The sequence below is a fragment of the Drosophila obscura genome, unplaced genomic scaffold (genome assembly GCF_018151105.1).
Source record: "Drosophila obscura isolate BZ-5 IFL unplaced genomic scaffold, ASM1815110v1 contig_150, whole genome shotgun sequence".
Classification (NCBI taxonomy): domain Eukaryota; kingdom Metazoa; phylum Arthropoda; class Insecta; order Diptera; family Drosophilidae; genus Drosophila; species Drosophila obscura.
The window spans coordinates 10913309-10937383 of record NW_024542736.1 but is presented as its reverse complement, the minus strand read 5'-3'; the positions used below and the strand labels follow the sequence as shown (position 1 = coordinate 10937383).

At 45.0% G+C, this 24075-nt stretch overlaps 4 protein-coding genes across 13 annotated transcripts in view; 2 read left to right on the top strand and 2 right to left on the bottom strand.

Annotated features, from left to right (window-relative positions):
- The window catches only part of LOC111077196, a 105396-nt gene that overhangs the window by 63875 nt on the left and 17446 nt on the right, over positions 1–24075 (top strand). For 7 of the 10 annotated variants that reach the window (XM_041596417.1, XM_041596416.1, XM_041596412.1 and 4 more), the window contains 6 exons: positions 8951–9073; positions 16983–17153; positions 17215–17362; positions 18498–18625; positions 20135–20780; positions 21697–21797. In XM_041596417.1, the coding sequence (XP_041452351.1) occupies positions 8951–9073; positions 16983–17153; positions 17215–17362; positions 18498–18625; positions 20135–20780; positions 21697–21797 (1317 nt within the window). The remainder of the gene's footprint in view (positions 1–8950; positions 9074–16982; positions 17154–17214; positions 17363–18497; positions 18626–20134; positions 20781–21696; positions 21798–24075) is intronic. The other 3 variants (XM_041596420.1, XM_041596419.1, XM_041596418.1) reach the window with 1 other exon arrangement.
- Positions 7135–8871, bottom strand: LOC111077197 (serine/threonine-protein phosphatase 2A regulatory subunit B'' subunit gamma-like). Its single transcript, XM_022371380.2, has 3 exons — positions 7797–8871; positions 7523–7740; positions 7135–7464 (listed from the first exon to the last, which is right to left on the bottom strand). Exons 1-3 carry the CDS (start codon positions 8802–8804, stop codon positions 7374–7376), a joined length of 1317 nt encoding a protein of 438 aa, XP_022227072.2. The 5' UTR covers positions 8805–8871; the 3' UTR covers positions 7135–7373.
- Positions 10529–11745, bottom strand: LOC111077199 (eukaryotic translation initiation factor 3 subunit G-2). Its single transcript, XM_022371382.2, has 2 exons — positions 11655–11745; positions 10529–11516 (listed from the first exon to the last, which is right to left on the bottom strand). The coding sequence occupies exon 2, from the start codon at positions 11506–11508 to the stop codon at positions 10678–10680; it is 831 nt and encodes a 276-aa protein (XP_022227074.2). The 5' UTR covers positions 11509–11516; positions 11655–11745; the 3' UTR covers positions 10529–10677.
- On the top strand, positions 12251–13546 carry LOC111077198 (trimethyllysine dioxygenase, mitochondrial). The gene is given in 3 exon segments (XM_022371381.2): positions 12251–12423; positions 12425–12491; positions 12549–13546. Coding segments are annotated over 3 exon segments (1107 nt in total). The 5' UTR covers positions 12251–12291; the 3' UTR covers positions 13457–13546.

Sequence of the window (24075 nt, the reverse complement as noted above, 5' to 3'; positions counted from 1 at the left end):
AAGGACTCCAAACTTAAATTCAATAAATTCGCTGACGTAATTCCTAATTGCCAAGTGAAAATAAGCCAGGGGAAGCACTTAAATTAATTAAAATATCATTTCGGAACTTGGCAAAAAGTAAACACAGCATGGAAAAAGCAGTGAAATCAGTACGCGGGTGAATCCTTTTTTTTTTGGCAAAAAGGAAAATCGTGGGAGGGAGCCAGACCAAAGGCAACGGCAAAGGCAACAGCAGGAGGCTGGAGGCAACTCGAAATCGAAATGGCAAACAAAGCACGAAATTAGAAGGTTCCCTGGAATTATTGTCAGAATACCATTTACTCTCGCTTTTGCTTCGTTTTATTTTTTTTTTATTATATTTTTGCCTCTGAAGGTCGTAAATAATTTATGTAAACTTGAAGGCTTGCAATGGGGAGGAAAGTGGGGGCTTCCAAATGGCAGTGGGAATTGTCGCAGACTCCTTTACACTTTGATGCTGCTGTGTTATGAATAATAACTTGGACCGACCGGCCTGACTGACTACCGTGACTTGACTTCCTCCCGTCCCTCTGGCTCCTCCCATAGTTCTTTTTTTTACACTATCAGAGGGTATTATGATTTTTCATCTGATGCTTGCAACGGAGACAAATTTAAATAGATGCGTGATAAAAACCAACAGCTCTCTGCATATCACAATTGTAATAACTATATAATTGAACTGCAGTAATGCCAATTTTATATGTTCATTGATATCCCAGAGATAGGGAAAGGCAAGGGTATCTACAGATTCAGTAATAAAATCTACCATTTCTTTGTTGTTTTGTTATGGTGCGTTCGAATTTTACGTCAGTGGCACCGCCTCTGCCTTTCTGCATTTGGCAAAGCTTTGAATATTTTACACAGGCATAAATAATTTAAAACAATGGAACACACGTAAAAAGGGAAAAGGATAATGCAGCAGACGAGCCAGGCGCGCAAAAAAGCTCCCGGACAGGACAAAAGTGAGAGCGGAAGAGTAAAAAACGGTGGAAAAAATAGCAGGAAGATAAGAATAAAAATGTACGAGTATATACACATACATATAGTATATACATTTTTTTTTTAGCATGGCCCAGAGATGCTGGCTGGCCCAAAGACACACAGAAAATGCTGCATATCTCGCTTTCTACTTGTGTCTCTTTCCACTTCCACCCCCGCACCGTCACTATGCTGCTTTCGACCCCAACGCAACACTTGACATATGTATGTGCCGCCCTTTGACCTCTTTCTCTTGATGAGAGTCATGTGGAGTGGCGGAGGGCAGGGCGAGAATCTTGTAAATGAGACGACAAGGCGGCCAAAACATTTGACGAACGACAAAAAATGAAATGTAAATGCTCAAAATGTTGTCTTTACCTCACACGTACTCACAAACGTCGAGCCCTACGCGTAGATACGCTGAGAAAAATAAAAAGAAATCCCATAGCTAAAAAATAAGTTCACGAGCCCCCAAAAGAAGTGGAAGTGAAAAGAGCAGCAAAAGTCCAAATATCCCTTCAAAGTCTGTGAAAGTCTTGCCAAACCTTTAAAATTGGTTTGCTCCAAGTATCTATCATCCAATTATTTTTATATTAAAATTAAGAACACTATCAGCTTAGAAATGTCTCAATGTGTCTCTCTCATTTAAATCATGGGATATATACAGGTCTTGTACTCTTAAATTATAATATAATATTCTTCTGCCAGTGTACTCCCCCTGCTCTGGCTCACGATTTTCTCCTCAAAGCCAGTGAGTGATGGCGGCTCAAAGAAATGTCAACACACACACCCAGAAAGGCCCGTACCGAGCTTACGCACAGACGCCCTCTCCGCCCATAGACAATTTCACTTTGACTTAACAAATAGAAAATCATTTATTCTGCATGCGCGAACGTGGACGCATCGGGCCTGGGAGCCGAGCCCCGGCTGCCAGCAGGGGGATTCGATTTCGCACAGAGGGGGTAAATGGAAGTGGAAGCCGGTGAGGAAGAGGACTCATCCGGGTCTTGCCTCCGTCGTGATTTCCATCTGCGTCGAGCCTTTAGATTTATGCGCATTTTGCATATTTCTTTTCCTCTTCATTTCAAAGCCAACAAAAGTGACTTTGCCTCCGCTTCTGATTCTGATTCAGCAGCTTTTCGACGGTTCCGTCTCATTCTGGCAGCCAGCCCCCTCAATTTTCATTGCGCGACTTTTATGACTCTGGCTGCCTGCTTTTGACTTTTATCGAATGCAAATTGTTTTATAATAATGCAATCAAATCTTTGTCAACTCTGTTTATTGATGTGTTTATTTTGTTTTGGTTTTCCGGGCAATGACAGCGCGGGGCAGGGCAGGACAGACGGCGAATAACATTTAGAAAATGGAATACATTTGGTGGAGAGGAGCGCCTCGAGTGTAGAAGTTAACAAGCTAATAATGATTGCTGATAGGGATCCCCTCAGGGGTTTTAATAGGATTGTCATAGCATCTGTGCATAGCATAAAAACAAGTAGATCAATTATATAAAAGCTGTAACGACAATCCAAAAGAATAAGCCTCTAAATCTTTACATTCCGATGTAAGTTTCGTTTCTGTGGAATTGTTAATTTTCAATTGTTCCTTTCCACTCAATTCCAACCCGAAATCCCTGTCCTACAGCCTCCTCAACGTTCGATAAAAACATAAACTAAAATAGGGGAAGAGTAGAGAAGATTTGAGTCTTGAAAATCCATGCAATCCCTTCAATCATGACCCCAGGCAAGTGCAGCATTGGTAACGTGACTAAGTCGCTATTGGAAAGAGCAGCCAGAGCTGGCAAGGCTTTTGCTGCAGCGTCTCTGCAAATGTTTTTTTTACTTTTACTTACATTTTACTTTTATTTTCTGCTGAGCTGGCGACTGACTGGGAATGTACTTAAATCACGGCAGAAACGTGCAAAGCAACTAAACAACCAGCCAGCAACAGGAGTACGGCTCAATGGAGTGGGTAAGGGTCTCGAGCTGGTTGGCTGGTGGAAGATCAGCCTGGCGTGCAATAAAAAGCAACAACAATATTTATGGAATACATATATTGGTTCGAATATGGACAACAGCAACATCGGCCGCAACAACGGCAGCAACAGTACCTACAATTATGGAAAAACATAAATGACACTGGCAATAACAACTACAAGCGCAAGAACAACTACAACACCCATAACCGAAACAGCATTCAGCAACAAAAAACAGCGAAGGCTGGCCTCGGAGGTGGAAGCTGTTGATACCCTTTGCAGGTGGATTATTCCTATGATAGCTGTTATGATAAGCTCAGCCGATATCAATACACCTTGTAATAGCCACGGAGAAACTACCGTTTATTAGTTTCGGTTGGAATATTTTAAAAATAAAAATTATGAGTGATGATTAAGGATTATTTGTGACAAGTTTCAGCCAGATAGCCATGGGCTACGCTGCTGATGCTGATCAAGAATATATCTGTTATATAATACAAAATGATTCTTCCTTGCGTTGCAATCGAAATACCCTTCGTAAGGGTACAAACACAACCAGCAACATGGCCAACAACCAGCGGCAACAACAGCATCATGGCCAACAGCAACAACAGCGACAACAATAACAATAATTGTATTTACACATAATTGACCATAATCCCCAGAAGCATCCCCATTCCCGCTCCCCTCTCCACCTACCCACGAATAACAGATTTTTTTTCCGCTATTATTGCTGCTGTTGTTGCTTCAACACCCAATTCGGTTGGTTGCCCATGAAAATGGCCGCAGGCGACATTTTATGTTGCCGTTGTTGTCGCCCCTTGTTGTTGCTGCTTTTGATGGGGCAGAGTGGTTGTTGTTGTTGTTGCCACTGCTGCTGCTGCTGCTCGTGGGGCAGAGTGGCTGCTGTGGCTGCTGTTGTTGCCAGTGAGCCCTGTTCGTATTGTCTGTCTGTAGTTAAATTTAAATGCCAGCCGCCACAGCAGCCAAGGACCTCTGCGCGGGCCTGAACCATAAATTAAATAAAATGAAATGAAATAATTTCGGTCACGCACTTTCCACTGTTGACATTTGCTGGAGATATCCAAGTGAGAAAGGGCCTCTTCCGCTCCATGAACAACATTCCCTGAGAGCTGCTAAGATCTGCCATTGATCCGGGTAATGGTCCTATATATTTAACAGGGAAATATATTAAAACTTGCCACTTACGATTCCATTGAGCTATATTCAGGCAATATCTTCTATGGCAACTCTTCAGTAACCATGAACCATACTCGTATTCAAGCTAGGCCCAGTCCTCCAATTGATCCAATGCGTAGAACACTCCTAAATGTGTAGGGCTTTTGGTCTGGCCAACTCCATCGCTTTCCATGCAAATGAACTACCGAAAATCGTGGGGCTCTCCGCCGTTTGCTGGCCGTTAGTTTCCAGTTTGGCCGCCACTGCGCTGGGCTGCATATTTATGGGCCGCCGAATGTCGGCAACATGCACAGCCAAATCCACTTCATGACCGAAAATTAGTTTTTAACCCACAAAATAATCCCGAATGACATAAGGATGGCCACCAAGCAGCAGCAACAGCAAGAGCACAGGAAAACCCACAGCAAAAAAAGGAAAAATAACCACAGCGAACATTTCACAGTTACGAGGACGAGACCTCCGCCTGTAGTCCTTGCTTGCCGGAAGTTGTAAAGCTGCCATTTCTTGGCCATGTTGTTGATGTTACCAGTGCCGCCGCCGACGCCGCCGCCGCCATCGTTGAAGACTTGGCTTTCGAGGCAGCAGCAACAACGATTCGCGGCCTCGTAATGCGGTCATTGTTATTGCAATTGTTGTTGCCGTTGGGTAGCGCATTTGTTGTATTAACTTTTTCCAAGTGGCATGCAGGGCCGGCAGCAGAAGCAGCAGCAGCAGCAGCAGCAGCAACAACACATCTTGCTCCGCCACCCCCAACGTTGGCCATAATTTATTAAAGCCTGCACCAGAGTGCTCCAGAGTCGGGCCAGTGCCCCTGGCACACAATTGAAATTTAAGCAGAAGCAGCAGGAGCTGGAGCACCAGGAGAACCTGGTGCAGAACCAGACCCATGGATGAGAGCCACGAGAGCAAAGGGCAGCCAGCAGAAAGGAAGTTGCAGAAAATTCGAAACACTGGAGGAATCCCCCACGCGACCTCCTCCCCTAGGGATCGACTGGGGTGGCTTGGTGAACCAGGCAAAATGGTAATCGAAATGTTCGCCGCACGAATCAACGCAAACAAGCCAGGGCTGGGTTGGGTTGGGTTGGTGCTGGAGAGCTGCTCCCCAAGAGGAAGGAGCTGGGGCCAGTGCAACACTGGCCAGTTCCCAGTCAATTTCTTGCCCCATCCCCTCTCACTATGCTTTTTTTGCTGGCATACTTTTTGCAGTCAAAGTTTTTGGGGGAAAAGTTTTTGGGGTTTGAGAAAAATAATTCATGAAACATGGCGAACAACGCGAAACGCGAAAAGCGAACATTTTTGTGCCTTTGCCAGTGCCAGTGCCTGTTCCTCTGCCTGTGCCGAATCTGATTGTGACACAAACGAATTGTTCTGGTTGTCGTCGTCCTCCCAGTAGCTGGTGGGCTGGAGAACTGGGTGTGCAACTGAAGGTGGTGCCTCGGCAGCGGTCGGTCGCATATTTATGTGCCTATTTCGCTTTTTTCCTTGTGGCGGTGGCCGGCGCAGGCGTTGGTGGAGGTGGAAGTGGAGGTGGCGGCGGAGAGCATTACTCTTCTTGGCATGCAAATTTATGGTGTGTCCCAAAACAATTGTTATTGTGTTTTCAACTTTTGCTTGATTTGTGTGTTTTCGGGGGGGGGGGGGGGGGGGGGGGGGGGGGGGGGGGGGGGGGGGGGGGGGGGGGGGGGGGGGGGGGGGGGGGGGGGGGGGGGGGGGGGGGGGGGGGGGGGGGGGGGGGGGGGGGGGGGGGGGGGGGGGGGGGGGGGAGGGGGGGGGGGGGGGGGGGGGGGGGGGGGGGGGCGGGGGGGGGGCGGCGGACCCCAAGTGATTCCAAATGGGTCGCAGGGGGCCGGCTTGGACATGGACCCGCAGCTGGTTAAGCGGAGGGGAGGCCTGGCAATTTGTGTGTTGGGCCCAGCTGACGCTGATAATTTCTTGACTGTCATCGGGGGCAGACGCGCGCTGCATATCTCAATGCAATTCTAAGCACCCAATAACCATAAAACACTTTAAAGTCCAACCAAACCGCACCGTACCCATCCGTACCGTACCGACTCCTGTTGGCTCTCAATCGTCACTTGGTTGTTGTTTCGTGTCGGTGGAATTTTCTCTTCTGACTTTTGTTTATTTTTATTTCCGCAAAACAATTCGAGTGGCGGTGCCACAAAACTTTTACGGCCCGACCGGTTGTTACTGTTACGGCCACTGTTCAGTGTTACCCGTGCTGGTTAGTTGCCCGGCCAGTAGGCCACTTCCTGCAGTTGCGGCGGAGCAACTCCAGCTGCGTCCGCATGCAATTCGTGAATTTTTGAAGGCACTTCTTTTGTTATTCCGAGTCCGGATCCAGCACCACTACCCACTACCCACCACCCACTCTAGCTACCGACCTTGCTTGCAATATGCAAACGGTCATTTCGTTAATGAGCAGCAGGAGGCGGAGTGGAAGCAGTGGAAGACTACAACTTTTACTGGGCATCCGGCGGATGAGTAGAGTGGCAGTGGCAGAAAGAGTGGGGCAGATGCAGTGCCAGAGTGAATCATGGCCCATGGCCGGGAAGGCACTGCCACGAGTCGAGTATAAACTTGACTGCTTAGAGAGACAGCAGCAGTCCGAGTCCGAGTCCGGGTCCTGGATGACTCTCTCGCCCTCTGCAGTTGTAGCATTGCTGTCCGTCCGGATGACTTGGTTTATTTTACGTAATGAAATGAAATTGAAATGAATGTTTTATCAACCGGCAGCTCCTCCTGTCTCTCCCTCTGTGCTCCCCCTTTCTGCAGTTGTCGAACATAAAATTATGAAAATTATGATAAAAACTAAGAGCCCCTCCGCAATTTTTCGTGCCTGATTTTCAATAAAAATTATTGTAAATTCCTTAAACCCCTTACATATTGGGCACGCTCAATTAACATAATTAAAGCAATCGCATAAATATTTATGAGCAATTTGCAATTAAAAAAAAAGACTCGCAAATACAAATGGGCCAGAAATATTTGTGAATCTTTACACAACAAATTTGCATATAAGTATGACACGAAATACAAAATTAACAAAAACAATACCAGCGGCCAGCAGGATGGCAGTGCATTACCCGGGGGCTGGCTGGGCAGCCAGACGGGGACAGACCGGGCCTGACCGGGGATTTAATTAAATTTCACTTAATGCTATTACCGCACTCGTGCTGCGCCTTGCCGGGTGGAATGCTGTTTATTAAACATTCTGCGGATTCTCCTCACGGTTCTCGTATGCCCAGAATTTATGAAATTCAATTAGTATGGACACCACAGTCTCGCCCTGCCCGCTGCGAAAAGGAAGCAATTTTAGTCGTGTGTGGAATTGTTATTCCGTGCTTAACACACCTCTTTATCAGGTCCTGCAGGGTTATCTTGCAGGGATCCTTTGGCTTGACCATGTCGAATATCTCATTATTGATGTCCTCAAAATTGACGGGATCCTCGTTCTGCGATTTCATTTTCTCCTGGATGCCCTTGAAGAAGAAGTGCAATGTTGGGACTGTTAAGTAGCCCCTGTGGCCCACGTCCAAGATGCGAAATAGATATTGCAGAGCTTGAGGCGACTGGGGTTAGTCTTTGGTTAGAAATCAATTGAATATTAATGGTGTAGCTTGCTCACCTTTCGATTATCCATAGCCAGAAAAAAGTCAAGGAAGGTCTTGTAGTCCATTTGGACCTCGTAGGTGCGACACTCCTCGAAGACGCGGTCCAGAAAGATGGCGGTAAGGGTGCCAGAGCCGTAGTCAGCCAGCTCCTTCTTGCTGAGCATGCCATTGTGGTCCTTGTCCAGGCTCAGATAGTTCTGATAAACCCCAAGGACAGCCGCCATTGAGAACGGATTTTGCCCCTGCGGATCCATTGGATCGGCCGTTTCGCGCAAATCCAGCAGCTCTGAGAGCATGCCCGATTCCAGGACATCCCGAATGCGAATGCGTCCTCTGTGCTGCACGTCCAGAAAAAAGAAGAACCTCTTCACCACGGTACAGACGTAGAAGGGCTGGAACGAGGGCTCCATGCAGTCGCGTATCTGCGCCAAGCTGGGTATCAAGTCGATGATGTATTGCTCCATGTCGGTCTCTCGTAGATAGCCCTGACCGGCCTCGTCGTAGAACGAGAGACCGATCCTTCCCTGTTTCAGCCACGACTTGCGCATGATGTAGTTAAACACCGACACAATTTCCACCAGCCCAGGGTGTGGTGAGAGGACGAGCAGAGTGCCCAAGAGTCGGGCCGTCACATACTTGCGGATCTTGCCACTCACCGCACCCTGCACCAGGAAGTAAGCATCAAAATCAATCAGCTGCTCATTTGCTGACGTCGTCTGGGTGACATGCTCCTCCAGCGTGCTCCACAACTCATTCAGCTCGTTGCTGTCCAGCAGCTCCTCCGACTTTTGGTGCAGAAACAGTGAATGCGCCTCCTTGCGCAGGTTCTGTCGGATGGTGTCCTCCGGCGGCGGCGGAGCCTGAAAGAACTTCGGTATCGTCTTGTATGAGGGGTGGTCGATCGCATTGCGTTGACGCAGTGGCGCATTCACATCGAAGTTGGCCAGCTCCTCGGCGCTAATGGGGCGCGTGGAGACCTTTAGATTTGTAAATTCCTCTATTAAATCCGGATCCAGCTCCATTCTTCACGAGAATGTTTTTTTAGTTATTATATTTTTAAAAAATCTCTTGTCAAACCGATAAAATAACCTGTAAAATAAATGAACTACTGTTTAGTTGGAGTTTATTTAATTTAATTGAATTTTACTGATTACTTTTTATCTTTCAGGTTCCACCATCAAAGGTGTTGTGGCCATTTTGAACTGCATCCTGGCACGTCAACTGTGCTTCGAAGATCCCTCATGTTCCGCCATTCTGGAAATTATACCCCGTGTTTGCGGGCCCATTCCAGGTAAAACTCATTTCAAATCAAATCGATATACCTAAATATATATATGTACATTGTACATATGTATGTATATTTTTTCCCGCCTCCTGATGATATGTTTACACAAAAATCCAAACAAAAAGTTTTGCGTGGCAAGTGTTGGCAGAGCTCTTGAGTATTTTGTGGCACCATCAACGCTGATTATGTGCCAGCTTTTTGGTCATTTGAGAATTAATTTTATTTACATTTTCTTCCTCTTTTTTGTATACCTGGAAAGCGTGTGTGTGATTGTAGTGTGAGAGTTTGTTTCGACAACTATGTAATTATTTCAACAATTTTCGTGTGTTCCGTGAGCAGGCGCGCGCGTGCAATAAAACAGTAAATAACGGTATATACTTAAAGCGCAACAGACGAGCACGAAGAAGAAGAAGTCAGCGAGACAGGGACAAAGTGAGAGGGAAAAGAAAAAGCATTTGAATATTCAAATGCCCTAGAGAGAGAGCGAGCGACACCCGTCGAGTTGATGGCCGTACACATAGAGTACAAGGGGTATATTGGATAGCTGAAGATGAAGTTTTTGCCCCCATGAAATGTACATACATACACATATACAAAATGTGCATATACATTTTCTTGATTCAGCAATTATTTCATTTTCTGTATAATCAAAAATCATCCTCATTGGACTATCCGTATTGGCTGTGCCTGTTCTTCTATTGGTGTAAAGTGTTTTGTAAAGATCATATATATCTGATAAACAGGTGGTATCATATGGTCGGCAATTCCCTATAGAATTTTTGTGTGCTCTGCGCATATGACCCAAAGGTGCAAAATGAAAAGGAAGACGCGTAGCTGGCGGCCTGGCGGACGGCGCCATGCTCCTGCTCCCTCTCCAGCAACTGCCCCGCTGGCCATACAATCCATTCGTGGCCAACAATGGCCAGCGACGAACAAGGACGAACGAATGAGCCCGGTCCAAAGAAAAACTTAATTTATAAATTATTCAGTAATTTGTTTTAGACTTTGCTTTAGCCGGTTTCCACCCTACCTCCCTCCATGGGATAAACAACAAAAAGCAAAAGCAGCCACTACAACAAAACAAGGAATAAATTTCTTTTGTGCTTCGCTTTGATCCGCCCCTCATTCAAAATGTGTATCTAAGACAGACTTTCCGCGAACCGAACTATTACCATCTACGAGTAGGTATGCCTCAACCTCCACCTCCAGCTACATATGCCTTCCTCAGCCCATCGTCATGGCTCTGTAGTTTCGTGAGCATAAGTCTGCTCTTATATTTAATTATTAATGTTCATTCCAGTCCGGCCAACGTCTTGTGGCATTTCTCAGCTTTTTCTTGCCCCAATCCCTGTTCGCAGTCCTGTCCCCACTACGTTGGCTTCCATTTAAGTGGCTTTCACCTTTGTGTGGTTGTGAGAAACACAGGGAAAAAAATCGCATTTAAAACGAAGTATTAAGGGCTTTAGTCTGGTCGCATGCACGGAAAGAGCTCGCCCGTCCATATATATATTTTATTTCGATATCTTTGCGGTGCGGCTTATTTCCGCATCGACTTAACGTAGAGGCAAGGTACGAAAATTAAATTAAAGTTAATGGCGATTCGGCTCCCTTTAGGGCTGCGGCTTGGACCACTCCACGCAGAGGATCAAGTGATCGTAGCCATGCCCGTTGAGAATTTCGATGGCAGCAGCGGCATCCTGGCGAAACTTGAAGTGCACATAGGCGAATCCCTTGCAGAGTCCAGAGTTCTTCTCGCGCGCCAGGTACAACTTGCTGTAGGGTCCGATCTTCTTCACCAGCTCCTCCAGATCGGCCTCGGTCATCGACTCGGACAGGTTGGAGATGCGCACAGCCGAGCGTTCGCGGGCCCAGGGCTTAGCTCCCACTCCGGAGCCATTGATCGCGCATCCGCCCTCCTTCAGGAACGGCGACACATACTTCCCCGTCTTGGAGGAATCGCTGACGGCAGCGGCTGCTGCCGCTGTGGCCTTGCTCTCCATCAAAGTCTTGCTGTCCATGGACGTTCCTTTGTATGGACAGTTCACGGACCAGTGTTCGCCATTGCAGATGCGGCACTTGGCGATGTTCTTGCCCGGCTCCAGCTGAGGTTCGTTGGCCTGCTCGAGCTCCTTAGAGCTGAGGAAGACCATGTGAACCTCCTCGGAGACCATGGTGGTCTGCGAGCATGGACCCGGCTTATCCTCCACCGAGTCCCCGAACTTCAACCAATTGCGACGGCGTGCCACGACTTTGGGCACGGTCTGCTTCTTGATCTTGTAGGTGCGCACCACCTTCATTTTCTTGCCTTCCTCGTTGAACTTGTACTCAGTCACATATTTCAAGTTGCCGTCAGTGTACTCCTTGGCAGGTGGCAGCCCATCCACGTAATCCGCATCCACCTCATCAGCCCAGGAAGTTTTTATTGTTTTCATTGATTTCATTTTTATTTCTAACAAAAAAAAATGTGTTATGTTAATTTTAAATTTTCTGGAACAGTAAATGGGAGTAAGCGCGTGCTTGGGATTTTTAGCAACAAAATAAAGTGTCGCTTTAGTGAACATATAATTATTAACCGAATTTTTCTTACCCACAAATTGTATGGAGATATCTCGATAGCTTTGAATTTTCCAAATGCTGACTAGTCCTGAATATTCAGAGTTTTATTTTGATGATTGCTGCGATGATAAATATCAAAGCTATCAATTTTGAACAATTTAAAACAAAATAAACTCTACCCTTGCGTCTGACTTCAAGATAATATACGATTTATTAATTATTTTCTTCTTCTGCTTTCTAAATGTTTTAATTCCAGAAAGTAAACCCACTTACATTTAGCTATTAACATATCGCTAAATTGCTGGAAAAATATTAACATCAAATATATTTCAATAATTTCTCTCGAATTAGAATAGATATTTCAGCTTAGGGTTTCAGAATGATCTCTTAAACACTAAAAAATATACCTACTGTAAGCTAGCACATGGTACACATAAAAGCGTTGGTCGTTGAATGTTTAATTCGTTTAATAATACATTCTTAATATAAATATCTTTGTTTCGTAGTGTAATCAGGCAAAGGTTTCCATCAATTCTCTGGTTATCTCTGGCATAGCAGAGAGGCGGAAAATCTTTCACTGATAAGCCATTGTTTGGTCGGCACTCAAGTCAGCGCTAATCAGAACTTTAGTATGCTGGCGCTCTCTCAAATAGTCGGAGGCTGTCTTGATGTCAAGATGTTGCGTACTGAAGCATCCGAAGACCGGTGAATGCCTAGAGATTAACGAGTTCTGGCTGCGAGATCACTGTCGTTGTGGGGAGTGTCTTAATTTGGAGACAAATCAGCGTCGCTATGATCTACTTGGATCTGCCTGCCGATGTGCGGGCTGTGGAAACCGAATATAAATCGGATAAGTTCTCGGTTCAGTGTAAGTGAGCAGATTGCTTCTGTCGAGATCGAGATAAAATTTAATCGAACTTCTTAGGGAGCGACGGCCATCAGTCCAGCTATGACTTGGACTTCATCTTTGATTCGCAGCTTGAGCGGGTGATAAGCCGTCGATCAAAGTCCACTTCTCTGACGCCCTGGAATCGCAGCATAGTCTTGCAAAATGAGCGCCATCTGCGCTTCTCCCTGCCCCAGCTGGTGGCCAGTGACGAGGTGTCCAAGTCTCTGGTGGCCTCCTTGGTTCGCTATGGCATTGTGTTCATCGATGACGTGGCCCCCACGCCAACAATGACGGAGCTGGCCCTGCGTTGCGTATTTCCGCTGATGAAGACCTTCTTTGGCGAGATGTGGACCTTCAGCGATAAGCAAGATCACGCTGACACGGCTTATACTAAGCTCTATCTGGGCTCCCACACGGACAACACGTACTTCTGCGATGCCGCTGGCCTGCAGGCCCTCCACTGCATTGAACATTCCGGCGGCACTGGTGGCGAGAACTTCTTTGTGGATGGCCTGCATGTCGCCCACGAGCTCCGTCGTCGCTTTCCCAACGCCTACGAAGTGCTGTGTCGGGTGCAGGTGCCCGGCGAGTACATAGAAGAGGGAGAACACCATTGTTTTACGGCTCCCATTATCCGTGTGGATCCGCTTAATGGGGATTTCCTTCAGCTGCGTCTCAATGTCTACGATCGTGCCGTATTCGATACACTGCCTCAGTCAGAGATGTCCGATTTCTACGACAGTCTGCGCCAGCTCTTGCAGATTGTACGCGAGGAGCAACAGCAGTGGAGTCTTAAGCTGCTGCCGGGCAGCATCGTACTCTTCGACAACTGGCGGGTGTTGCACGGTCGCCAGGCCTACACAGGACGCCGCACCATGTCCGGGGCTTATGTGCAACGCACGGACTTTCTCAGCAAGGCCCGTGTACTCGGTATCATCGAATAGGAAGAGCTATCCTTCCCCTTCCATACGTTCAATTTCAATTGCAAATGCAAACGCAAACGCATCATGTCCCCAATAAAAAGTTACGATTACAATTGCTGGCCAGCGTCTAATTTTTATCAGAACAGAGCAGGGAGAGATGCAGAGGGAGTCCACAAAAAAGCCAAATGGAAAACAGCAGAAATCATTTGGCATTTGTTTTTATGGCCCAGAATCTCTCACTCTCCTCTCTCATGTGTGTGTGTGTGTGTTGTTTGTGTGGCATAAACCAAACGCACTTTGAACTTTTTCATTTAAAAGTGAAATTACTTTTTGTTGTTGGCGCTTCAGGTTAATGGCTGTCGCGTTGTCCTTTAAATGTCCCCCAAATATGGATATGAGACGAAGACAAAACGACAGCAATAGGATAGCCAGACTTAAAGCCGCCAAAAGCACGCGAGGACACTGTCTGAATATTTATGATAATTGCATTTCATGCAGGTTTTTCTTTGCATTTTTCTCTGTTCTTTTTGTTCCTCTCGGCGGAGCGGAGCTTGCTGTTCATATGCGACGGCACGACCGTCAAAAGCCTTTAAAAGCAGCTTCAATGCCCCAGCTGGGTGATAAATATATATGTAAGTACATATGTATGTATGTATATATTTTGGCTGTTTTTGCTCCGGCGCGCCGGAAGCTGCAGTAGTCGTGCCTTTGCATGGCATACTTTTGGGCATTCCACTTCCACTGGCAGTGCACTGCCAGCACCCAGCACTCACTTTGAGCCACTGCGGGCACTTGTCGAAGGTTCAATAATATCAGCACATACCCATACTCACAGGCGTTCACAGCACAATGTGCATGCTGCGCCTGTTAAATATGGACACAAAGGACATGTGTTTCCAGCGCCGTCATATTGTGGACTACAGGATTTCAGGAAATGCCACCGGCTGCCGAGCTGCCGGGCTGCCGGGATGTCGGGATGCCCAGGAAGTCTGAGCACAAAAATATCTCAAACACAAAAGACCCACAAATGGCGTTGACAGACCAATAGGGGGTGGGTGGAACCGATGGGGGACGCCCCACTGTTCACAATTTGCCTGGCTCGGCTCAGCGTAATTAATATGCTCGATAATAATAATTTATACGACTTTGAATGCGCAAACTTAATAAATGACTCATAAATTTCATCTAGAGCCGGGCAATAAAATGCCAAAACCAGGAAAAAGCAATAGAAAAGACCAAAGGAAAACAAATAACAAACTAAAATCAAATAAAGAAGAGGGAAGCAGGGGGGAAAAAAATCAAACACACTCATACAAGCACTCATTGAAACACAAACCCATTCAGTCACTCTCACACACACTCTCTCAAAGTCACACTCGCTCTCACACTCACACTCACAATAGCACCCCCACCAACTACAAACAAACAAAGAAATCATTGAACCAATTCAGCGACCAACTCAACAACCGGAAACGCGTTTCGAATAAAAACGAATTGAGGACTTAACAATAACAGTAAAAGGCAAGGGCAATGGCAATGGCGGCGCGGCTACTGCGACGGCGACGGCAATGAAAAAAAAATATAAAAAAAAAAAGCAAAAAACAACAGCAAAAAATAGCCAGCAGTAGCAGCAACAACAAACAGCAAATGGCGTCAGTTGATGGCGACGAAGCATAAAAACCACTCGCCTTGCCTTTATTTTTTTATGACTGGCCAGCATGCAATGACGAAACCAAACGAAACCAAAGCCAAAGGTGCCACTACCAGCCCCAGAGCCAGTAGTCAAGAGCTGGGAACTAGTTAGCCAGCCAGCCATCAAATGCACTAAGAACTTAAGTCTGGTCTGGGAATTCTGAGGAGAGCGACCTCTGTGGCAAACGCTACTGCCATTGGGGAGCCAATGAGTTTTAATTGAGGCCACTGAAAGCCAAAAAATATACCACACTCAAAGAAAACATTTAGGAATAGAATAATCTCAACTTCGATAAGGATAAATTTAAATTTACTTAATTGAATAGTATGCATTTCACATATTTTAAATAGCTTCATTAGCATTATACAATTTCTTGCGCAATTTTTCCCGTTGATTAAACTTCAAAGCTGAAAGTACTCGGGTTGTCTCATGACTTTAAGGCATTTAACAGCCTTAAAGTCATGAGGCAACACGAGTATTTTCAGGCTTAATATCTTTTTGTTAATAAAATTTCGAGTGTTTAAAAACCTCCTCTCAAGAACTCATTAATTGTAGAATGAAAAATTGCTCTAATATTCTGACCTTTAATAGATAAATAATATTACTTTCAAAAACTTTATTTTGACACTTATATAGAGTATTTTCCCCTCAGTGGAAAACCAAAAGCCCCAAAGACCAACCAAAAAATGTGATGGATCAGGGCAGGGGCATAAAAATGATGGATGCCTGTGAAAAATGTCACTTGTTGCGTAGTCGATGTCAATGTTCCAATGTGGCCCCCCATGGCGGAAGCAACTTTATGTTCAACTAGCAAATAATCATGTCCGGACTGGACCGAAGTGAACTGGACCCATGGTCGTCGGGTCGTGGGCCAATCACAAGGGTTGAGGTTGGGACTGGAGTTCTCGGACTCTGTTTGTGTGTGTGTGCGTTGCGCACGGGTCAGATGAGGATGAGTGACGTGAACCACATGGCGTGGCCACTCTTCTCTTCCCATTATGCTCGGAACCCATTGTCCGGCAGTTTGCTTGTTTTGCTTTTTGGCGATTTTACGGCTTATGACGAGCCAAACGAGTCCGGGGCCGTCTCCTTCTCTCTGTTCCCCTTTCTACATACGAGTTCGAGTATATGCGAGGATTGGATGGGAGGATAGGAGGATAGGGGTGGTGTCTGTGTTTGGTCATGTTTGTGAAGTGTTGGCGCAGCCGAGTTTATTAGTAGGGCTTATGTTTTATGGCCAAAAGGACAATAGATGGCCAACAGATGTTTGCCTTTTGTTTGGTAGTAGTTGTCATATGCTCCAATAAGCTGTCACATGCTCATGTGCCAGCGCATGTCCTTGTGTTTGTGTGATATGAAACATAATTTATTATGTTATAAAATATTATCCGGACCACGTCCATGGCTCGCTTCATTGGTCGCTTAAATCGACCGTTTTGTTTGGAGACTCAATTATTCATACTGTTGCTGTTGCTTTTGTTGTTGTTGTAACTGCTCTCATAGCTCTTATTATGACATGTGTCTGGATCTGGTTGGTAGTTGTCTGGCTGGGCTGCCATTTATAACAACTGTCATGGGCCACCACTTGGTAATCGATGTGCAGCTCCGCTCACCAAACTGCCAGCCAGAAACGATTCCATTCGAAACGAAGCGAAACGAAACGAAATGAACAACAAGAAAGAGCATGTCAAAGTTTAAGCATGGCTGCCATTTATAGATCATTAAGCATACATCCGAGTATGTATAAATATAAAACCGCTCCAATCCACACAATGCTTTCCACTGTCACTCACTTGCCACCCACTCACTCTCACTCACTCATTCTCTCTCTCTCTCGTTCTCTATCTTTTGCAGTGTCCTGCAGCACGGTGACGGTGACCAAGTGCCAGGCCGCACTGCGTACCCTCCAGGCCTTTCAATTCTTTCGACCCACTTGCCTGTGCAAGGAGCCCGGCATGGATCCCGATTGCAATCACTTTCGGGACTTTCTCTTCGATCATCCATGCGGATTCGTCCTGAAGAAAGGTGAGTTGTCTCTCGCCTGATTTGGTCTTTGCGGAGTACAAATTGGTTTATCTCGAAACAGCCGAAAAGGATCCCTATCCAATTGATGCCTTGCCCACGTGCAACCACGCACTGTCCGTGTGCCAGCAGGAGCGCAAATGCCTGAAGCTCTTCGAGGACTTCAAAACCCATTGCAAAGTGCGTGATAATAAATGCAAAATGGAAAACAGGTAAGACAAAGAAGGAGTTCTATAAAAATAAATGTAGTATATTTTTCTAGTGTAAAAGGAAAAACTATTTAAATTATTATTACACACAGTAAGATTTATCATTGGTATTCCGTATTATAAGAAGGCAAAAGGAGTAACCACGTACAAATTATATAGCAAAGGAAATGCTGGCCAAGAGCTCTCCATAAACCCAATTGATAAAATGAAAATTCAATTAAAGAATGTTTGGCTTAATAAGAAAATTGATTTGGCTCTTGCCACAGCCACGGCGTGGCCTGTCCTGGCCATAACGCTTAATGGTTAACGGTAAATGCAAATTGCATTGGCAGTGGCAGCCAGCAAAAAGTGGAGTCAAGGGGCTGCCACCTGCCACCTTCGAATGGCAGCAGAGTCTCCACCCCCCTTCGTCGTTGAACATTCAATTTCGATATTCGATTTTATTGGCAAAAAACAGTGCACACATACACACAAGACAGCAGCGTAAACAGGAGTCAAGTTGAGCGAACAGAAGGCGAAATGAAACTTCCTGCTTGCCGGCATCTTGCTGCTTCCTTTAGCCATCACATATCCTTACTGACGCGACTTCCTCGTGGCCGGGTGCCGTGTCTGGGTCTCGGGTCTGGGTCTGACTCTGGCCTCCCCCGACTTCGATACACTTGAATGCAAACGTTCTGAATGTTTTAATAACTCGAAATGACTTTTTGCGGCGGCTGTTGAGAGCTGGCAGTCCTGCTGGGAGTTGGTAGTTGCGAAACTCGGGCTTAAAGTTCTCTCTCCCGGCGCCGCCTAAAACTTTCGACACGCATGCCGAGCATTCTGGCTCCGCCACTTGGCTCTCTTCGGGTTCTGGGTTCCGTTTTCCGTTCCCGGGGTCCCTGCTGCCGGGTGCCGGAGATCCACCTTATGCGATAAAATATTAATTGCAGTGCCTTGTGTATATGCATTTTTGATGTAATTGCCAATTTTAAACTTTGCTTGCGCCAAGCGGAAGTCGCTTCGGTGTTGGTTTCTGGCGGTTGGGGAATCCAAATGAATTCAATTAGCTGGCTGGTGGGGGAAGTGAGATTGGGCCTGCGGTTATCCGAGGGTAAACGAGAAAGTGGCTAAAACTATTTCCAAACTTGATTCGTTACAGGGATGCCTGCCACGATTCCTGGACTAATCTCCGTCTCTCGCCCATGTTCGGGTGCATCTGTCCGAACAACCATATGAAAAAGCGCTGTGATCGTATCTTTAATATTGTTAATCACAATCCGTGTGTGGGTAAGTTTCTGCCGTCTGCCGATGCTCCACTGTTGACCGACTAAAACCACAACTATAACTATAACTACAATAACAACTACAATAACAACTACAACAAGCAACAACACAAACCCCACAACGCGTCAACAGCAGAGAGAGAAAAATTGCCTCGAAAATCGTGGAAAACAATATGGTTCTTTGATTTGAATTATCCTCAGTTCTTATGTGTGTCTATACCTCTCTCTCTCTCTCTCTATATCTCTTTATCTATCTATTTCTCTCTGTCAACCTGTGGTACACAGTTCTTGAGTTTCTTTTCTTATCCGTATGGTAAACTATTATGTACCGGAACTGATTTTGATTTCAATTGGTTTACTTTTCGTTTGGAATTTCCTTTAGTTTTATGTACCTTTGTGAAACGCTCAAAACCCGAAACTAGCCTAAACATTTAAGTAACCTAAACAAATACCAGAAACTAAAACTATCGCACGCTTCTGCATCAACAAAATACAAATAAAAAAAAAAACTAGAGAAAACCCAAAACCCAAAAGAAACCCATGTTCTGCGATCAGTAAACTGTAATCGATATGCCTATATAGATATATACCCTATATATAATATGAATCGTTAATATCACGTATACGAATGTATATCAATATGCCATAGTATATACTATATATATCAATGTAAATCCAAGCTGCCGTGTTTGAAGTCACCGCAAACTATCTCTCTCTCTCTCTCTCGCTCTCTCTAAATATATCTCTATATATCTCTATCTCTCTCTCTGTATCTGTCACCATCAAAATATGCAGTAGCAGTAAGTCTTACAAAAGAAACTCACTAAGCCAGCCCATAAACTATATTTATAGTCACATGCTAAGTAAACTGCCACCCACCGAAACCAAAGCGAGTCTGTGCTTTAGATTGATTGCACTCGAACACGTCTAGAACTATCTAATCTAATCGCCCTCAAGCTCTAGCTAAAGCTCTACTAACTCTATATCTAACCCACACTAACTACAAAACAGCCATTTACACCCACACCCACACCAACACCCACATCCATAGACAGTCTCTAGCTCAAGAACCACAGGGCTAACTGCAGTACCAAACAGGGGAGAACACCCCAACCCAACCCCAAACATCTTTATATCCCTCTATCAGTCACTGTTCAAATCGCTTTGATTTTATCACGCGGAAACATAATTTCATTTTCAACCATGACCCCACTTCCAGAGCACTGCACTAATGGATTAAGAGCACCCACGAGTAGAGCAATCCGTAGAGCAGATTATATTATATTGTATTGTAAGAGCGCACACTAATTGCACTAATTAAATACTCGCACACTTCGAATAAACCCCACGCCACACTGTTGCACACTTATTTTAATGGAGAAAGAGCTACGCTACAACAATTTGCACCTCTGCGGCACTAAACGATTCTCTCTTTCTCTTTTGTCTCTTTTGTACCCTGCACCGCACGCATGCCCTTCCTTGCCGCACCACCCCTTTTGCTGGCTCTTTGCAGATAGAATAATATTTTTCCCCAACGGTCTGCCCAAAATGAAGCATCCGAAACCGAAAGCGAAACCGAAACCGAAGCCGAAACCGAGGCCCAAACCGAAGCAGAAACATCCGCATAGCCTCAATGGCACCACCGAGCTCATGTCCAACAACATAGAGTACCACGACGAGCCCAACAATGAAGCACGAGAGGATTCCGAGGACGGGAACCAGGAGGAGAACGAGACGGATGATGAGAACGGGGATGCCGATGGCAATGGCGATGGGGACGGCGATGAGGAGGATACTGACGATGATGATTATGATGACCGCATACGGGCTGAAATTTATTCAAATTATCCACACTATCTGCATCCACCGTCGTGGGGGATCAACAATCCGCTGGTGCTGGCCTCACACAGTCCGCACACCCTGGACGATGACGATGTCGTCGTCGAGGTGGCCACAACGAACCACCACAAGAAGCCCACCCACTCCCATATGGATGACTTGGAACGCAGCTCAGTCGATGACGTTGTGGTGGTGGTCGATGCCGGTCCGCACTCGCATTCCCATCCACATCCTCACACCTACTATACGCATGGGGAGCAGTCGGGCACTTCGACCATTGGATCGGCAGGGCCAGTGCCAACGATTCCCAGCCCACCTAAGTATGTGTGGGGTTGAAAAGCGGCTCTTGGGCTTGGGTTCGGTCTGACCGAGCTAAAAACTTTCTTCATTTTAGATCAAGAGAAGGGGGGGCAAACAACTTTCACGAAACCTTAGCATGCATACATACATATGTATGTGTGATTGGACTTCCGAATCTCCTACACCCACAGTCCCATAGAAAGGCGTTCATTAACTCGACTCTTAACCACCGAGGCAGCTGAAAACTTTATGCAGAAAGCTTTTAAAATAATTGACTCACTTGGGTATGCCACAATTTCCGGTTAAAAAGCCAACTAATGAATAAGTCCAACAACTGCCAGCAGACTACAAACAACACACATAAACAGGCGATTTGTGTGCTCTTTGCTTTCTGATCCCTGGGCACTTGTAGACCACTTATGTATATAATCGGATTTTAATGCATTTCATCTTAATAAATATTCAAATGAGTCATGCACTTGGACAGTACTTCCTCTAAGCTGGAACGAAAACAGCCAGCGAGAGCAGGCCAACAGGCAGACAGCCAGAGAGTGGGCGGTGTCATAGGGTCCCTGGGTGGCATGTACAATTAATTTGTAATGCCTAAGGGCGGAAATGTAGAGTCTGACTGCCGGTCCGATAGCTAACCCTCGTAGTGGTAATTGGCCATTGTATCACCATCACCCCATTATTCCAGGAATATCTGTAATGCTTTAAGCCGATTAATGACCAACTCTAAGCCATTTTCCCTCCGAAACAAACTAAGGTTATGCAACTTGTCAAATCCAAGTACTTATGCACTTATGCAAATAAACCAAGCACCGAACCACGCACATGACTTACACGTGCACAGCATTTGCCTTTTACTGTATCTCACTCGGCCTGTTTGTAATTTGCACTTAATCTGTAATTTGTATAACTCTGCAATCTATTTAGCACTGGCACAAAACTGCACAAAACAGCACTTCTCGGTGATTTAGTCGCCGGCAGCGATATAACCCACCGCACCTACACGGGCCCCTCCATGGACGAGCGAGGTAAGTGAACTCTCTAATTAACTGCACTTGGTTCCCCCAAAGGGTTATGGCAAATAACTTCTCTAGATACTATGTGGGAATGAATAAAAATCTGGGGATAGAAACTCAATAAGTTTTTATTTGGAATATAAAGGTTTTAAAATGTTTCATAAACTTTGGGTAATTATCCATTATAATGGGGAGTTTGGAAATTAATTATAATTTTATAGGTTTTTTTAATAAAATACATTTTCTTATTATTAAACAGCTAAAAATATACAAATCAAAAATATATTATCAGAATCATCTTTTCTATTTTTCTTAAAGTAAATTAAAAAGGAATGACTTCCGATAAATAAATCCCTAATTAAATATTTTATATAGTTTTTTTTTTTGGTTTTTAGGACTCACCTAAAAGTAAATCTCATTCTGTGGCTGGATCGCACTCTACGAATATTTCTATACTATTATTTATGCACAGTAAATTAGTTATAAATGAAAGGTCAGGTCAAAACCATAAAGTAGACAATTTGCGTGTAAGTAAGTATCCCCAAGGAGCTGGTTAGATGAATTTAAGCATTGAAGCACTGCAGTAACACTCCTCTATCGTCCAGCACTTCTCTCACTCTCTCAGCACCTTTCTCTTGCACACACTTCACAGTTAACAGTGCCCTCCTTCTTTGTCCCTCCAAGCTTATTAGACAAAGAAGCTAAGGGATAGGGCCTTGCCATCCTTTGTTGCTTATAGCTCCCGCTTCTTGCCATTAGCTACATATCGGCCAGGGCAATCACTAGCAGTTAAATAAACGCACAGACACGGACACACGCACCGACACAGATACTCCACATATCCACACTAGTGGAAGGCGCATTGGTGCCATAAATAAGCATATTGTTCTCTATCAAAATCGAAGCAGATAAACTGCAACACATCGAATTACACTGCACTCCACTGTGGCTCTCTGAATATTGGTACTTCTATTATGCTCCTATTTCCTATATTATATAGAATAGTTATCCTTTTGTTGTCCCCATTTTTAGCCCATGCAGCCCATTCACCCAGACTCCAATCATCTTTCCAGCATTTGCTAATGCCCTAATCAATGCATCCCCTCTGGTACTCGTACTCGTACAATATATAGCCCTCAATTGTTCGTTGTGCATTTCTATTTTTGTTTATTGCCACAAAATTTCACTCGCATTTGACGCTGGCCGTCCATCATCCTCATTGATGGTGTTTTGTTTGTAACGTTGTTGTTGTTTTTTTTTTCCCAGCCCTCACTGTGGCATCTGCTCGACAAAAGCTGTCAATTCCCAATCTGCATCTGCATTGTCCATTGTTGCAGCAGCTGCAGCAGCAGCCACCCAGCCGGGGGACTGCGGCTGTTCGTTGTTGTAGATACTCGTATTAGCAAACTATTTATGCACGTCAAAGCATACAAACACACACAAACACACACACACATGTGCACATTTGCCTTATTTACGTTTATGGCGACCAGTAAATTAACAACAGCTACATAGCAGCGGTTATCAGTTTAGGGGTATTCCGTGCCCGAAATGCCAATAGATAGCCATAAATACTCGTATCGAGGCAGTTCCTGTTTATTTTTTTTGCAAAATTTAAATTGAATTGTTATTGTAGCTGATTGGATTTTCTCAAATTCAAAGCATAAACATTGGGAAAGGCCTGGAGGGGTTCAAATCTGCCGGAATAGCATCAACAATATCCCACAAATACAATGCAACAATGGCTCGTGAAAATAAATAAATATGATGAGTATTAGTAAAAAACTTCGGACTAAGTTGATGCCCTGCAAATCAAAGATTATAACTAAACAGTACATGCCGAAAGGTTTCTGCAGATTTTTCGAATTATACAACTAAAAAGTGTAGTTTTTTTAGATCATAATAGGGTCGGTCAACGTAAAAATAATCTTGTTTTCAAATCATAAATATGAAAATACTTCTTTGTTGAGTAACCTTTTGATGTAAAGGGTATCTGGTGTATAAAAATCAAGCCAAGCTTTCATTTGAAAATTTAATTAAGTGCAACTAAAAAGCAAATAAAGCGATTTGTCAGCATTGCGCCAATAACAAAACAAGTCAAACATGCACTCCACGACAGAGCCAACGCCAACCCAACACCTCACCTCCAGCGCCACCTCCAACCCACACCACACCCACATCCACACCACACCAACCCGTGCATGGGTGGGTGATACACTCTCGCACAGACACATACACACAAATATGGGATAGTATGTGGATGTTTGCGTGTAATAAATATTTTCATAAT

What these genes read in the sequence shown, in the direction of transcription:
- LOC111077199 (XM_022371382.2), bottom strand. Translation starts at nt 11,508, where the DNA reads ATGAAATCAATGAAAACAATAAAAACTTCCTGGGCTGATGAGGTGGAT.
- LOC111077197 (XM_022371380.2), bottom strand. Translation starts at nt 8,804, where the DNA reads ATGGAGCTGGATCCGGATTTAATAGAGGAATTTACAAATCTAAAGGTC. An exon ending in TGGCTATGGATAATCGAAAG is followed by an intron (nt 7,741 to 7,796) that starts GTGAGCAAGCTA and finishes GACTAACCCCAG; the next exon opens with TCGCCTCAAGCTCTGCAATA. An exon ending in CTGCAGGACCTGATAAAGAG is followed by an intron (nt 7,465 to 7,522) that starts GTGTGTTAAGCA and finishes TCCTTTTCGCAG; the next exon opens with CGGGCAGGGCGAGACTGTGG.